Genomic DNA, 13,491 nt, shown 5'->3' on the forward strand with positions numbered 1-13,491 from the left:
TTAAACTCACAGTTTGAATTATAGCTCTGTGTGCTCTGCTAACTCCGAGCACTGTCTGTCACAATTTGTTCCTATCTCTGCTACTTCTGATGCAAATTGGGCCAAATGAGCTGCAGCAAATCTCTGCTGCTACAGTATGACACGGACGCTGTTTTCTCGTACCGCTTGAAGGTGTCATCACAACAAATGCCTCACATATTGAGTCGTGTTGTGTCGAAAATTTGACAGGGGTTAAGTGTCGCGTTGCTCGCGTTAGTTAGAAATTAAGGAGAGCTGATGATAAGCTGTTTCAGCCGATCTGTAATGGGGGGAGCTTGGCCCTTTTAAATATATGTTTGGCTTTTAGAAAGTCGATAAAAAACTAGCAGTTAAGACGCAGAGAAACCCTTTGGTGAGAATATGTGTGTGGCAGCAAGTTTATTATGCTCTCAGTCTTAACTTATAAGGTACAAAAATAACAATAAGGCTAACTATTAAACACTAAGAGGCTGATGTGCACTGATTGCAGGGATTTGTCACGCTCACTCAGACTGACTTGCAATTACCAACATAATGGGTTTTGCACATAATACTGTGTGCCTAGTATAATGCATCACAGAGAAGTGCTATAGGAAAACAAATAGAAAGGAGGGCGCTCGAGTGTAGTTTCATATCCACCTATCCATCTATCCAATTCAGTTCAATTTAATTCAATTCAATTCACTTCAATTCTTTGTCCCATAAATCAGTTTAGCAGCATGGGTGACCAATGACAAAATCCATCCATCCAATCCAGCCAAGCGGTGTAATCTCTTTAACCTGTCCCGGGTCTACCTCAGGATCTCCAAGAAAAACTAGGTGAGGTGCTATTCTGATGGCCACTATGAAGGGAAAAGAATCAAAGCACAGGGCATACGAGCCTCATCACGGCACAGTCATTTGGAGGAGTGGTTGGTCAGCATGAGCCTGGTGCCTGAGCCTTTACCAATGGGGCCTGGAAGGGCTCAGCCCAAATAGCCTTGAGAAGACCACCCTCATGTGCAACCACCACCTGGAGGAGGAGCCAGAGACACTCCAGTGTGTGTCTGTGTGTGTCAGCCAAAAGCAGAGGCTTCGGCCAACTTATCTTTGGCTGCCAAAATTGTCTTAAGGGACATATATTCTTTTTCTCTCTTAAGAGAAAGGAATTATCTACATGAAAGTTCAGCGCTTTGTCCTGCTGTTTCTCTGTAATCCTATTATGTATTCTGTGCACTGCTTTTTGGCTGCATCCTGTACTCTCTGACCTGTCTCTTTCTAAATTCCCCTGTTCGCCTGTAATCACCCCCACTGGCATCCTTCCCTGACTTTATTTACCTCTGTTTCTGTCACCTTCCACCTTGCCAAATGTTTCAGTTTATCCTCTCCCTTATTAGCACCCTTCTTTCTCCCCCACACCACGCCCGTGCCTCTCTCCCTTGGTCTGTGTTTCTGCCTCTGTGCTGCATTTCAGCTGTTGTTCAGCTCTTGTATCCAGAGTAAATTAAATCAAGTGGAGCTATAAAATAAGCTTAAACTGATAATCACCAAAATTACACGGGAACACTTAAAGGGAGAGCAGGTGTGAGACAGTAAAAGGGTCTTATAAAAACAAAATGAAGACGTTAGTAGCCTCCACCCCCCTTCCCTTCTTTCCTTTATCTCATTTTCTCTACCATCATCTGGTTCTTGTCTCTGACTTTTTGTCTATTTTATGTGCTCACAAAAATATGTGTGGTTTCTTTCAAAAAAATGAAAAAAGAAATTTCCATTTTAGGAGGTTGGTTTTCACACAAATCATCTTTTATTTTGTTTCTCTTTCTTCTTTGTGTTTACATGACAGAAGCCTGACTTCAGACCGTTCTGTGACTTTGACTGCTCTTCACGTTTATGCTGCATGAGCTCTCTACAGTGTCCCATAAGACCGTGCTTATGCTCGACATGCACACACATGCACGGCACGGAAAATGGCTGCATTTGCATGATGCACAGTTCGTTATTCAGCACACGCAAAAACAAAGCTGACTGCTCTCTTTCTTCCGCCATGTTTTTCTGTGATAATCCACCCCTCGTACGCTCCCTCTATTCTCCAGCCTACACAGCTCCTGAGGGACTCCCTCATGTTGTTGTCTCCCTCCTAACGCTCGTTCCCCTCATGTTCTCCAGTCCTCACCTCCTCCTGCGTCTTCGTTTGGTGTCACCGTCACTCGCGAGAACCGTCATTACTCTTTCTTTCTCTTCAGCTCGCTCCCTGTCCTCCCCTGTCTTAGTTAAAGTTTTGCCGACAGGCTTTTTCTTGCTACAGAAATTTCTCTGCCCACGTTATTTGTGTCCTTCTCTTTATCTCCCACTCTTTCTCTACTGAGTTGCTTTTGGAAGAGCTGTGGAGAGCGCAGAGAGCTGTTAAGCAAAGATGTAGAGATCGCGCAGACAGACCACCCATTAACAGGCTGAAGCCATGGTATCATATTCTTATTATTGAGTTATGCTTTACTAAACTCAATCCAACACATAACAAAAACATTTTAAAAGCGTGTGATTATCCTTGTCTTTTTTTTAAAACTTGTTGGCGACTTTGTGTCTCTTGCTATCCCCCCGCCCCCCCACCTCCACATTTGTGTTTGCAGGTTTTCTTCATTTCCCTTGCAAATAGGACAAACAGAGAGCCGCAGTAACTGATTGCTAATGTAACCGCTGACTTCCCATCTAAGCTCACAGTGTGCGTTTCTCAGAAACTGCAGTTAGCCTGTGTTGGACTTCCTTTGGGTCATATTTTATTTGGACATCATCCATCAAGTGCAGTATCGATGGCAACTTCCTCATCCGTTGCTCAAAAAATTTCCTTGAACACATTTACTCTTTCCACTGCTCTGGATTAGTAAGTGTCTTGAACTATCCTAGGTTTGGTCTGCCCAGCGTCACAGTATTACTATTACATAGAACTACACCATAACAACAACACTCACTTTTTTTTTTTTAATTCCTGGAAAGATTTTTTTTTTCATAGCTTCTTTAACATCTTTATGAAAGTGCTGATTCCAAGATATGCTGCTCTTACGTCCAAGAGTAATCCTTAATTAAAATTCAAGCTCACAGCAGACTGCCTGAACTGACCTTGGATCTGCCAAGGCCGTGGATAATGGGGGCATCAGCAGCTCTGTTTAATTGGGTGGCAGATCTAAGATCAGTGCAGTAAAAATTGCTGAAGGAGTAACACTGTAAGAAAAAAGGGGGACGTTCTGTGAGAGGGATGGACAGTTTCCTGCAGAGCTGTAGAAATAAATGTAAAACTCTGTGTTTGTGACAGCTTATGTTCCTGGGTGTAAAAAATAAATAAATAAATAAAATAAATGGATAAATAAAAACATTGGGATTTACCACTGTGGGATGTTCCACGTTTGCAATTATGTGCAAATCTTTAACAGTGGGAAATACTAAACCCTGTAGGTAAGTCGTAGATGCTGCAGCTTTTAGTAAACTCAGAGGAAAGACTCCTCCTTACAGCTGCAAGCAACAAACCAGGATTATGATACACTCAGTGTCATTTATACCCCTAGACAGGTCTGTTAGTGTACCTCCAGCACACACACACATTATCAAAAGCTAAGTGATGGCAAACCTAATCTACTCACAGAGTTATTTTAATTTTGTATTTTATTTTGACTAAAATTCAGTTTAGTTTCAGTTAATTTCCAGAGTGTATTTTTTTGTTTAAAAATCTTTACCTTTATTTCTGTTTTTTTTTTTTAGAGTTAATAGAGTATTATTATATTATATTGTATTATATTGTATATTCAAGGGGATAAACCATGGGCAAGATTTAGGAAAATCAGTACAGGTCTTACAACAAATACACAGCTTTTTGAAAGCTCGCAGTCCATCTTCTCAAAGTCTCATCAGGCAAGTTATAATTTATTTATTTATTTTTTACCAAAGAAACAAATATTAAAACTAAGCATGTAACTTTTCCAAGTTCACAAACTCCTTTCATTTTTTGTTTCAAAACTCTATTTTATATTTTTATTTTAGTTCATTTTAGTGCTGTCAGCGTTAATCTTGTTTAAATGACTTAACGCCATAAACGCATTAACGCGGCAAATCTGCCTCGTTAAAATCTACCTCTGACCTTGACCCCCGCTGCCAGTAATTTTTGAGGTTTTAAGTTTAGATAATAATGACTATAATAACCTTTCCTACTCCTAACACTTGTGAAGAAAGCAATAAATGTGTGGGGATTTGTTTTATTATTTCAAAAGGAGAGCTCATTTGAAAGAACTGAACATGATTTATCAAAGTATAGAGTTAGATATGTAATAAGAACAATGTGTTTGAATCGTCCAGCAATCTAACCATGGCAGGAAGTCAGATATGACTACCCCCACCGGCAGCCAGTCTAGATTCTGGTGGTCAAGACTTGTACGAGGATGGCCAGCATGAGAAGATGGGGAGGAGGCGGGCTGAACAAATGAGAGTCTGAAAGACAGAATGACAGAAGAGAGGCAGATTGAGTCAAAGAAGGCAGGGAAAAAATGATTAACCCAGAGGGGGAAGGAGAAGTGATGTAAATAACCTATCATCCGGAACACAGATGGGTGTATTTAGGCACAAGCTTTGTTTCGGGACTTGATAAAGCAGGACATGATAAAGCGGGTAATACTTCTTACTTCTTACTCCAGGAACACTTTATTTGTTTGTTTGAAAGCTGTACCAAATAGCAGAGGCAGCAGCGAGCTAGCCTTATGAGCATCTAAAACTGGCAGTTGCTTTCTACCACACTTTTCACATTTGAGGGCTTTAAAAGCCTCCTGCCTTTTAATTTTCTGTATCAAAGCGCTGGTATGATTGATGTGAAAAGATTAACACTAATGTAGTATGGCTGCCTAATGAGGCCTTGTTGACATGCTTCTAAATTCAGAGTGGAGAGCTGAGAGCTGAAGTGTAGCCTCAAGCTGTAAAAGCTTACTAAGAAAAAAAAAGTGTATTTTTGGTGACAAAGAGGCTGTAGGTTATATATTTTTGCTTAATTGCACAGCAGGTTGAAAAGAGACACTTATTTCTGTTACCTGCCCACATTTTTTTTTTCACCAAGACTCATACTGGAACACTCTCTGAAACTTTAGCTATTTTTCAAGTGTTCAGGAGCAGCAGACAGTATAACACATAAAATGTTGTGTGATACGTGTGTTTGTGGGTGTGTTTGTGTGTCCAGAGGCCTGTTTAACAAAGCAGGTAGTATTCTCTGTGTTTACCCAAACCCAACACATCCAGCCCAGAAAATAAGTGGAGTACAGAAGTGTAGTGCCCAGCCATGTAGGAGTGGTGACAGATCAATTAGCGCCTGTCAGAGTCTCTCCCCGCATCTTTCTGTTGCTGCCGGCGCAGTTGTGTCTCTATTATATGTTTTTCTGTTGCCACTCCTCTATCTGAGCCACAAGAGCATTACATTGATACACAATTAACCCCAATTCCCACTCATACAGATCCTGCTTAATTTTAACATTTAAGATTTTAACATCTTCCTCCGCCTCCTATTTTTGCATCCAGACCGATTTAGAGTCTCTGGACCCTCGTGGTCGTACTCCTCTTCACCTCGCTGTCACACTGGGCCACCTGGACTGCGCCAGGGTCCTGCTGCAGCACGGCGCTGACGTTAGCAAGGAGAACCGCAACGGATGGACAGGTGAGTGTGTGCACATGCTGTGTTGAGGAAAACAGAGTTTATTTGTGGTAATGTAAGGAATGCACAGCATGCATAAGCTGTATCTGGAGGATGGTGGTACATTTTGAAAACTTAGTGACCTCATAATACATTTTATCATATATCTTTGGGGGGGGGGTCATTTGTTTTTTTACAACATAACTTTCCACTGGCTTTTTCTTCTTTCTTTTCTTTTCTTTTTTTGTTTGGAAAATGAAAACCAAAATCTCATCTCTGCTGGCACAGTCAAAATTTGGTTTTGTGCTCTTGTGGGAAGATAATGGAGTTTGAAATCAGTTCTTTTTTTGTAACTTTTTTTTCCATTTGTGCCCAAAATATGATCTCACCTTAAGTTTCTTGTTTTTGCTGTCATTCTTCTCTTTTTCTGTGGCTTTTCCCCCTGACGTTGATGATTTAAGTGCTGTGCATTGAATCTAAGTTATTTCAATGAATCAATAGTTGAAAAATATTGAATCCAGATATTTTGTTTACCTTTACCTGCTCACTTACCATCACAGTGGTAGCCCTGTCGAGTGCACACATACCACACTAGTAAAACTTTGCTTCTGTTTTTTCCATTAGGCCTGAAAAATAGAGCTGCTCTTCTAGTTGTGAATGTGAAACTAATGCTACCAAGAGCAGGTGTCCATTGCATTATTTGCCTGGCTGTGTGAAACAAAGGAAGACATTATATCAGCACGCTAACCAAACGAGCATAATGCCTGTGTGATCGTTGCATCTTTACAGCGTCACACACATACACACACCAGATAATATAGCGTGTGTGTGTTAGTTTAACTCACAAGGTGTGCTGTTCAAGTGTAGGAACAGCTGATCAATGACAGGTGAGTAATTGGTGGTTCCAGCTTCTCCTTTGGCCCACTTCAGTTTTGGCAGTTCTCGCTGCCCCCTTTAAATTGTTCATGTACATAAATTTTGGATGAAGCCTGAGTGAGTGGTTCTGTTTTACTCTCTCTCTCTCTCTCTCAGTTCTTCAGGAGGCGGTGAGTACCAGAGATCCGGAGCTGGTGCGTCTCGTGCTTCGTTACCGTGACTACCAGAGGACTGCCAAGAGACTGGCGGGCATCCCCGTCCTGCTGGAGCGACTGCGCCAAGTGCGATTTCACACAAGCACCCATAAGCAAACACACAAACACGCTGTAGTGCACAGGTTCATGAAATAAGTGTGCAAGCTATGTGGGTGATAAATATGGAACCTATAAAAGCATTTGAAATGTAAATAAGTCTTTCTAAAATTTACATGCAAATTTTTACATGCAAATTTGCTTTTCCCACGAGATTCTTTCTGAAGGTATTAATAGCTTTGTTTAACAAGGGAGATACACTCAAAGGATATGTCTCCATGTTGCAAAGCGCTCTCTCCCTCTAATCTGACTCATAGCTATTCCCTAAGGACCTCAGGATTGCCCTGTTTGAAGGCACAAAAGCAGTGATGGACATGCTGAGGCTGCCCGTACAGGAGGTTAATGGTTAGAAGCCTGCAGCAGCAGATTGTGTTGGAGCTGCTGCACAGAACAGTGACAGCAATGCAGGGATCTGCCTCCAAAGTGTCTGACGTCCTGTGCATTTGCTCCTGCCAGCTCCCTGATACACACAGTTATGCACACACTTCGGCATACTCTCATGGCAGACACAACACCCTCACACTGTGAAAACAGCAAAGAGCACTGGCACTCAAACGCACTCGCACACGAACCCGCGAGCGTTACACACATCCCATCCTTCTTCATCTGCCGCTGCTCTCACCCACATCATTGTCCTCTCCATCCCTCCATCCATCACTTCTATTATTAACACGCACACACACACATATGCAGACACTTCTCTGTTTCCAGTCCCTTCATCTTTGGCACAGACATCCCTGCTGCATTTATTTGCTTTACTTCTTTTTTTCCCTCTCCTCCTGCACATCGTATTCTCCTCCCTCTGTCTGTTAATCTTTAACTTCATCACTCTCCACAACTCTCCCTCCGTATCTTCCTCTTTATCGATGCTCAATGTTTTCTCATTTTTATTCTTTTCTCTCTCTGTCTCCGCTCTCCTCCTCCTCCTCCACCCTAAGCAGGCCCAAGACTTCTATGTGGAGATGAAATGGGAGTTTACCAGCTGGGGTGAGTCCAGTCCTTGTGTCCAATGATCCAGTAAAAGCCAGTACCAACCAGTCAGATCTAATACTTTTATCTGCCTCTTTGGCTAAAGACACCTGTTTTCAGTTGCATGTCAGAAAAGCATTTGTATAGTATGTGTCAGTTAGAATGGCTTGAATTAAAAATATTCAAATACGAGAAAGAAAACCGAGACCTAGCTCGGCATAGTTTGAGTCAAACAGTGTCTGTGTTCGTCCTTAGTGCCCCTGGTGTCTCGCATCTGCCCCAGTGACACATACAGAGTTTGGAAGAGTGGTCAGTGTCTCCGTGTTGACACCACCCTGATGGGATTTGAACAGATGACCTGGCAGAGAGGAAACCGGAGCTTCATTTTCAAGGGACAAGGTGAGAGTTTGAGCTGGACTGGCTCGCTCTGTGTGAGGTGCACCCAGTGTGTCAAAATGCATTCAAAGAAAATGACACTGACTAGTGCTGATATTTAAAAATGGAGGTGAAAGACAGACGAAACTGGGAGACGTGAGAACAACGAAAGCACAATTCAATTTGAATTTTTCTTTCGTTGCGTTTTTGCTGAGAATTATTTGCATAAATGAAACAAACACGGTTTAATATCAAAATGAGTAGAGAGCAAAGCTAGCTGTTTCCTCCTGTTTTTGTGCTAAGCTAAGCTAACTCGCTGCTTGCTGTGGCTTTATTGATCACAAAGGCATGAAGCTGGTATTGATTTCAAATGATTCTCATAAACCAAGACGAGGAAATCTGACCTTAAATCCAGTATAAGGTCAGATTTCTTCTCATTTGTACATAACTTGTTTTTGTTTGTATCCTTTAAATCTCCTGTAGTGGGAAGTAGAGATGGGGGATCGATCCAATAATCGATAGTGTGTTTACCAGCGTTGGTACTGGTATGTAGCACAGTAGGATTGATACTTATTTCTATCCTCCAAGTTCAGTACGTAGCTCACTGAACTGTTGATGATGATTTATCTCATAAATCATGACACAAAGGTCTCCCCTACATGACCTCCCTTTATAAGTTATAAGTATCAGTATTGATATTGGTATCGGCAATACTGGCCCTGTATAGACTTGGTATCAGGCAGGTATCTATCTATCGCTCTATCTGTCTGTCTGTCTAAGCATCACGGACTTGTGGACTTCCTCACCTCACTGAAAAGCTCTCAACTTTCTCCCCGTCTTTCTCTCAGACTCCAGCGCCGAGGTGATGGAGGTCGACCACGACAGGCAGCTGGTGTTCTGTGAGACCTTGTGCGTGTCATCGCTCACAGCGCTCTCGCCGGGCAGGGGGAAGGGTGGTGCCTGCAGCAGCACCACAGCTGGGTTGGGCCTTCTGGGAGTAATGCAGCCCACTGACGAGCAGGTAGCGGCCCGGCTGTCTGCCCCAGTGGTGACCACGCAGCTGGACACTCGCAACATCGCGTTCGAGAGGTCAGAAGAAATACTGCTGTGTACTGAAAATATACAGGATGTGAAAAATGAAAGCTAATAAATAGCTTTAGCTCAGCCACAGGACTTGCTCCATTAATCTGCTGTTCTTTTTTTTTTTTCTTTTGCTTTGTTTTGTTTTTTTCCCCAGTGGAGAAAAATCACTCTTTTGTTGTTAGAGTTGAATTTCTGTCAGCGTTTCTCTGTTGCTGCCTCCTACACTGCAACCCACAGCTGAGTGGAACAAGTTCAGGCACGTTCTCTGGTGGCTGTCAAAATGCATTTCACAAAGTGTAGGAAAATACAAACCAAAGCTGCAGCAGTGGGAGGAAATGGACACAAGAAAGAGTCGCATAGAACAAACTGTTAAATTTCATTGAAGAGCACATATTTTTGGAATATTGTATCCGAAAATCTGGGAATATGTTCCTATCGCAAAAGTGCACTAAAATAGTTTTTCTAAAATCCCACTGTAGTTTAAAGTAAGACTGTAGAGCTTTTGAAAGAAGTAAAAACAATGTTCAAATACCAGCAGCTGTCTTGTAATTCAGTCGCAGTCACACTGGGTCAATAGTAATCATTGTATTTTAATTTAACTACTCGCTTCTTCATCCTTTCTGTCTCTGTGTAACCTCAAAAGGCAAAAAGCGCCCAAATAAATTTGCAGGACTACGCTTGATGTGGAGGAACAAATTAGCTTCTGGCTGCCTGAATCGAGCTGAGGGCGCCTGTAAAACAAGTAAAATGCAGTGGTGGGAAAAGACAAAAAGACTTGGACAAGAGACAGGCCGGACATAAGGTGGAGAGAAGAGAGGGAGAAGTGGACCGAGCTGGCAGGAGGCGGGGGGGGGTCATGGAGGACAAAACTCATCCTATTCTGGTCGGTTGGAGAGATAAGACTGATGTGACAGAGAGGAAAGGACGGGAGTAACGGAAGAGGGAGTTTTGTTTGGACAGAGAGGGATGGAGAAGAGAAAATGTAAAGAGATGAAACAAAAAAAGAATGAGAGCGAGGGACAGAGCTAACGGTGGGATGTGGAGGTATGAGGGGAAGGCGCACAATGAGAAAAATGGAGGGAAAGATGAATGGGTAGCAAGGCTGTGGGCGGGAAAGCACAATACAGAAGCCAGAAGAAAGAGATATTTGATCTTTTTTTGTGGCAGGAGGGGAAAAAGAGGAAGACGGTGATAGATAGGCGAGTGATGGAAAGGCAGCGGCGGCAGGAAGTGAATGTTAACAGATTAAAAGTGAGAAAGAAGACCGAGAGACGAATGACTCCGAGAAGTGAGCGAGGAGAGGTTGGTGGTTTGGTGGGGTGGGGTAATCATCTCGCACCTCGGTGTCACCTCTGTGCATTTTGCTCTGTCAGCATTCCTGTCCAGTAATGTATTTGGGATGCTTTACAGCAAACCGCTTCGTCAAGCATCCTAGACAGGGACACCTCAAAGCTCTGGAGTTATTACGTCTCTACGCAACTTTGCACACAAAAAATACGGCGCTGCAGTTTTACTGTTTTGAAAGTTGGATTCACAAGTAGAACAGTTTTCGGAACCCATGACAACGACCTTGACAGCTGGCTAACAGAGGAAACGGCATGCTTAGGCTACAGACTTTCCCTGATTGAGACAAATTCATGTGCCACTTGCTAAGGGGACATAGCATGCACAATAAAATGTATATTGTATATTAGCTTGAAAGACATATCTTTCTGTTACTTTGGTGTTGGGGACATATAAGATAAGCGGTGTAATGCCGTGATTACCGTATGTCTTGGCGGTCGTTTGCATTCGTGTTTAGCGCTGGTCCTCTTGGGATCTGATTGGCCAAGAATCGTTGACAAAAAAGCAACAGGCTGCAAGTCAGTCTGTGATGTTGTACTTAAACACAATAATGCTAGTTTTATACAGCAGACAGTATAACACATTTTATGTGTTATACTGTCTGCTGCTCCTTAGTTCTTGCCTTGTCTATACCATTTAGCATGCTAACATTTTGCAAAGTACAGTTCAGGCTTGTGATTGCCAATATTTTCCATTAAACTAAATCTTTTGATAATTATAACAGCTTATCTACAGATAAGATCCAAACAGCCAACAACATTTATTGTTGACAAAAATTCTAAACAAAGTAGGATGGGAGACAGGCGTGACAGCCTTTTGAGCAACAACCCTCAGGAGAATTCTCCCAAATGTCATTGATAAAATAAAAAAATAAATAAATCTGATATTGTTTCACTAATAAACGTAAGAGCTGAAATGAATGGAATAACCATCCTTGAAAAGTGAGTTTTTGTGCTTTGAGGCACGAATAAATCACAAAGATGCAATATGGCTCGCTGACTTCTGGCAGGCTTGCTAATTGCACACTGAACTGCTCGTCTTCACTGGTGACAAACAAGGACAGTGTTTTCAGGATTCCTCTTGTTTTTTTGAGCTTCCTCTCCAGGGTACTGTGTCCTTGAGCTTAGATGTAACCCAACACTGCTTTATTATGGCTTTGAGAGATGACCTGGGATGTGCTGAAACTGTGTTGCAGGAACAAGACGGGCATCCTGGGATGGAGGAGCGAGAAGACCGAGACGGTGAATGGATATGAAGCAAAGGTAAGCGGCTCGCTTATCTCTCGCACTGTCCAGAGAAAGCCCAGCCACCGTTTGATATTTGATATTCAGTTTGATATTTCATGCAAGTTCACTTAACTTGAAGGATTTCATTTCCTGAATGAATAAAATCCAGAGTTATTTCTTGCTTTAAAAAAACCCCCCATCAATCAAGATTCAGCAGCACCTAAAACACCAGATGGCCTCTCAAATCAAGTTAAAAAAAATAATACATTACCTTGTTACCTTGACCCCATTTGTTTTCTTTGTCCCCCTCGAGGGATCGATGGGAGGCAAGTGTCAGACTACTGGGCCATCTGTCACTGGTGGGTTTAAAAGCCCTTCAGATGGGCTCTACAGTAAAATACTGCTGTCTGGGAAGCATCTATTTTCTGCTTCATTGATTTAGAGTCGCAAACATAAACAGACAAAGCATACAGAACTGCTCCACCTCTGGAAGCTTTTAATTCTTTATTTCAGTCGTGTGTAGTGAGTGTAAACTCAGTATCAGCAGCCTGCTCAATATTTAATAAGCACCTGATTTTTATGGTCACTGTTGAGGAATTCTTGCATTTTGCTGTGGACTAGTCGGACTGCAGACTAGCAACTAGGGTGCACAAAAATCACGGCTTTAAGGGTTTTGGTTTTGCTTTATAGCTTGTATGGTTGTTTTTAGAATTATTGCTACAGTTATGAGGCGGTAAAGTGTGCGTGGACAGAAAAAAGGAGTTATGTGTCTTCCTCTTTCAGGTGTATGCAGCATCCAATGTTGAGCTGATTACCAGGACCAGAACCGACCATCTGTCAGACCAGAACAAGAACAAGATAAAAGGTAAGTCACTTCATCGGGATGTCGTCACGCCTCCGACCACTCAGGTGGGGTTGTATTTGTTCCCCTGCAGCTGAATTTCTCCATTACGTCCTCCGCGCGGTTGTAACCCGCAGTCCAAGTGCCGAGACATGTCCGATAGAAGAGTCACCGATGACTAATCCCTCTCACCTGAGCTCGATGAGATCACCCCGAGGCTGCGGCTAACAGCCCGTAAAGTTCTCTCGGTGGCTCCGTCTCATTTTCTGGTTCACATCATAAATCAAACAGGATTAGCAGGTCTCCCTCTCTCCCTGGACCGTCGCTGTCAGCCAGGATCAACCATCACGAGCTCTTCTGAGAGAGCTCCTCTCTCCCAGGTCACAATCCCCATCTGCGCTCTGCTAATATGCACGAGGAAAGTGTTCTCAGAGACGCTACACCGACTCCTGAATGAGTGACTCGGTCCATTTGCCCTTTTCCTTGAGCTACTTTTCATCATTTTGTTAACGCTATTAAAAAAAAAAACCCAAGTGCTATCTATATATCCTAGGAGAGGCACACACTGTATCATCAGCAGCTGTAGACAGATTAGATGACCAAAGGCTGAAATGTAGATCAGTGCTTTAAAAACCACAATACAGTGATGGACCTTTGCTCTGCTTTTAGTACTTATTCAGTTTCTGGTTTGATAAAGACAAACCGCACCACCACATCCAAACCACACACTATCAAGCTGCTCACTTTTTTTTGGTGCTCAGATCTAAATGAAAAGCAGCTTTTGAGTTTCTCCACTGTGGATCTTTTAAACCC

General features: G+C 42.6%; 1 protein-coding gene and 1 long non-coding RNA gene across 3 annotated transcripts in view; both read left to right on the forward strand.

Moving 5' to 3' along the window:
- Positions 1-13,491, forward strand: part of ankrd13b (ankyrin repeat domain 13B) — a 42,130-nt gene that overhangs the window by 14,483 nt on the left and 14,156 nt on the right. For both annotated transcript variants that reach the window (XM_013266847.3, XM_013266848.3), the window contains exons 3-9: positions 5,542-5,677; positions 6,686-6,810; positions 7,782-7,827; positions 8,065-8,208; positions 9,033-9,273; positions 11,807-11,873; positions 12,621-12,702. In XM_013266847.3, coding sequence (XP_013122301.1) covers positions 5,542-5,677; positions 6,686-6,810; positions 7,782-7,827; positions 8,065-8,208; positions 9,033-9,273; positions 11,807-11,873; positions 12,621-12,702 — 841 coding nt within the window. The remainder of the gene's footprint in view (positions 1-5,541; positions 5,678-6,685; positions 6,811-7,781; positions 7,828-8,064; positions 8,209-9,032; positions 9,274-11,806; positions 11,874-12,620; positions 12,703-13,491) is intronic.
- LOC112842092 (uncharacterized) lies at positions 9,702-10,570 on the forward strand. The gene is made up of 2 exons (XR_003213718.1): positions 9,702-10,311; positions 10,435-10,570. It is a non-coding gene; the product is annotated as an uncharacterized LOC112842092 (long non-coding RNA).

This window comes from Oreochromis niloticus, linkage group LG14, assembly GCF_001858045.2.
Source record: "Oreochromis niloticus isolate F11D_XX linkage group LG14, O_niloticus_UMD_NMBU, whole genome shotgun sequence".
NCBI lineage: Eukaryota > Metazoa > Chordata > Actinopteri > Cichliformes > Cichlidae > Oreochromis > Oreochromis niloticus.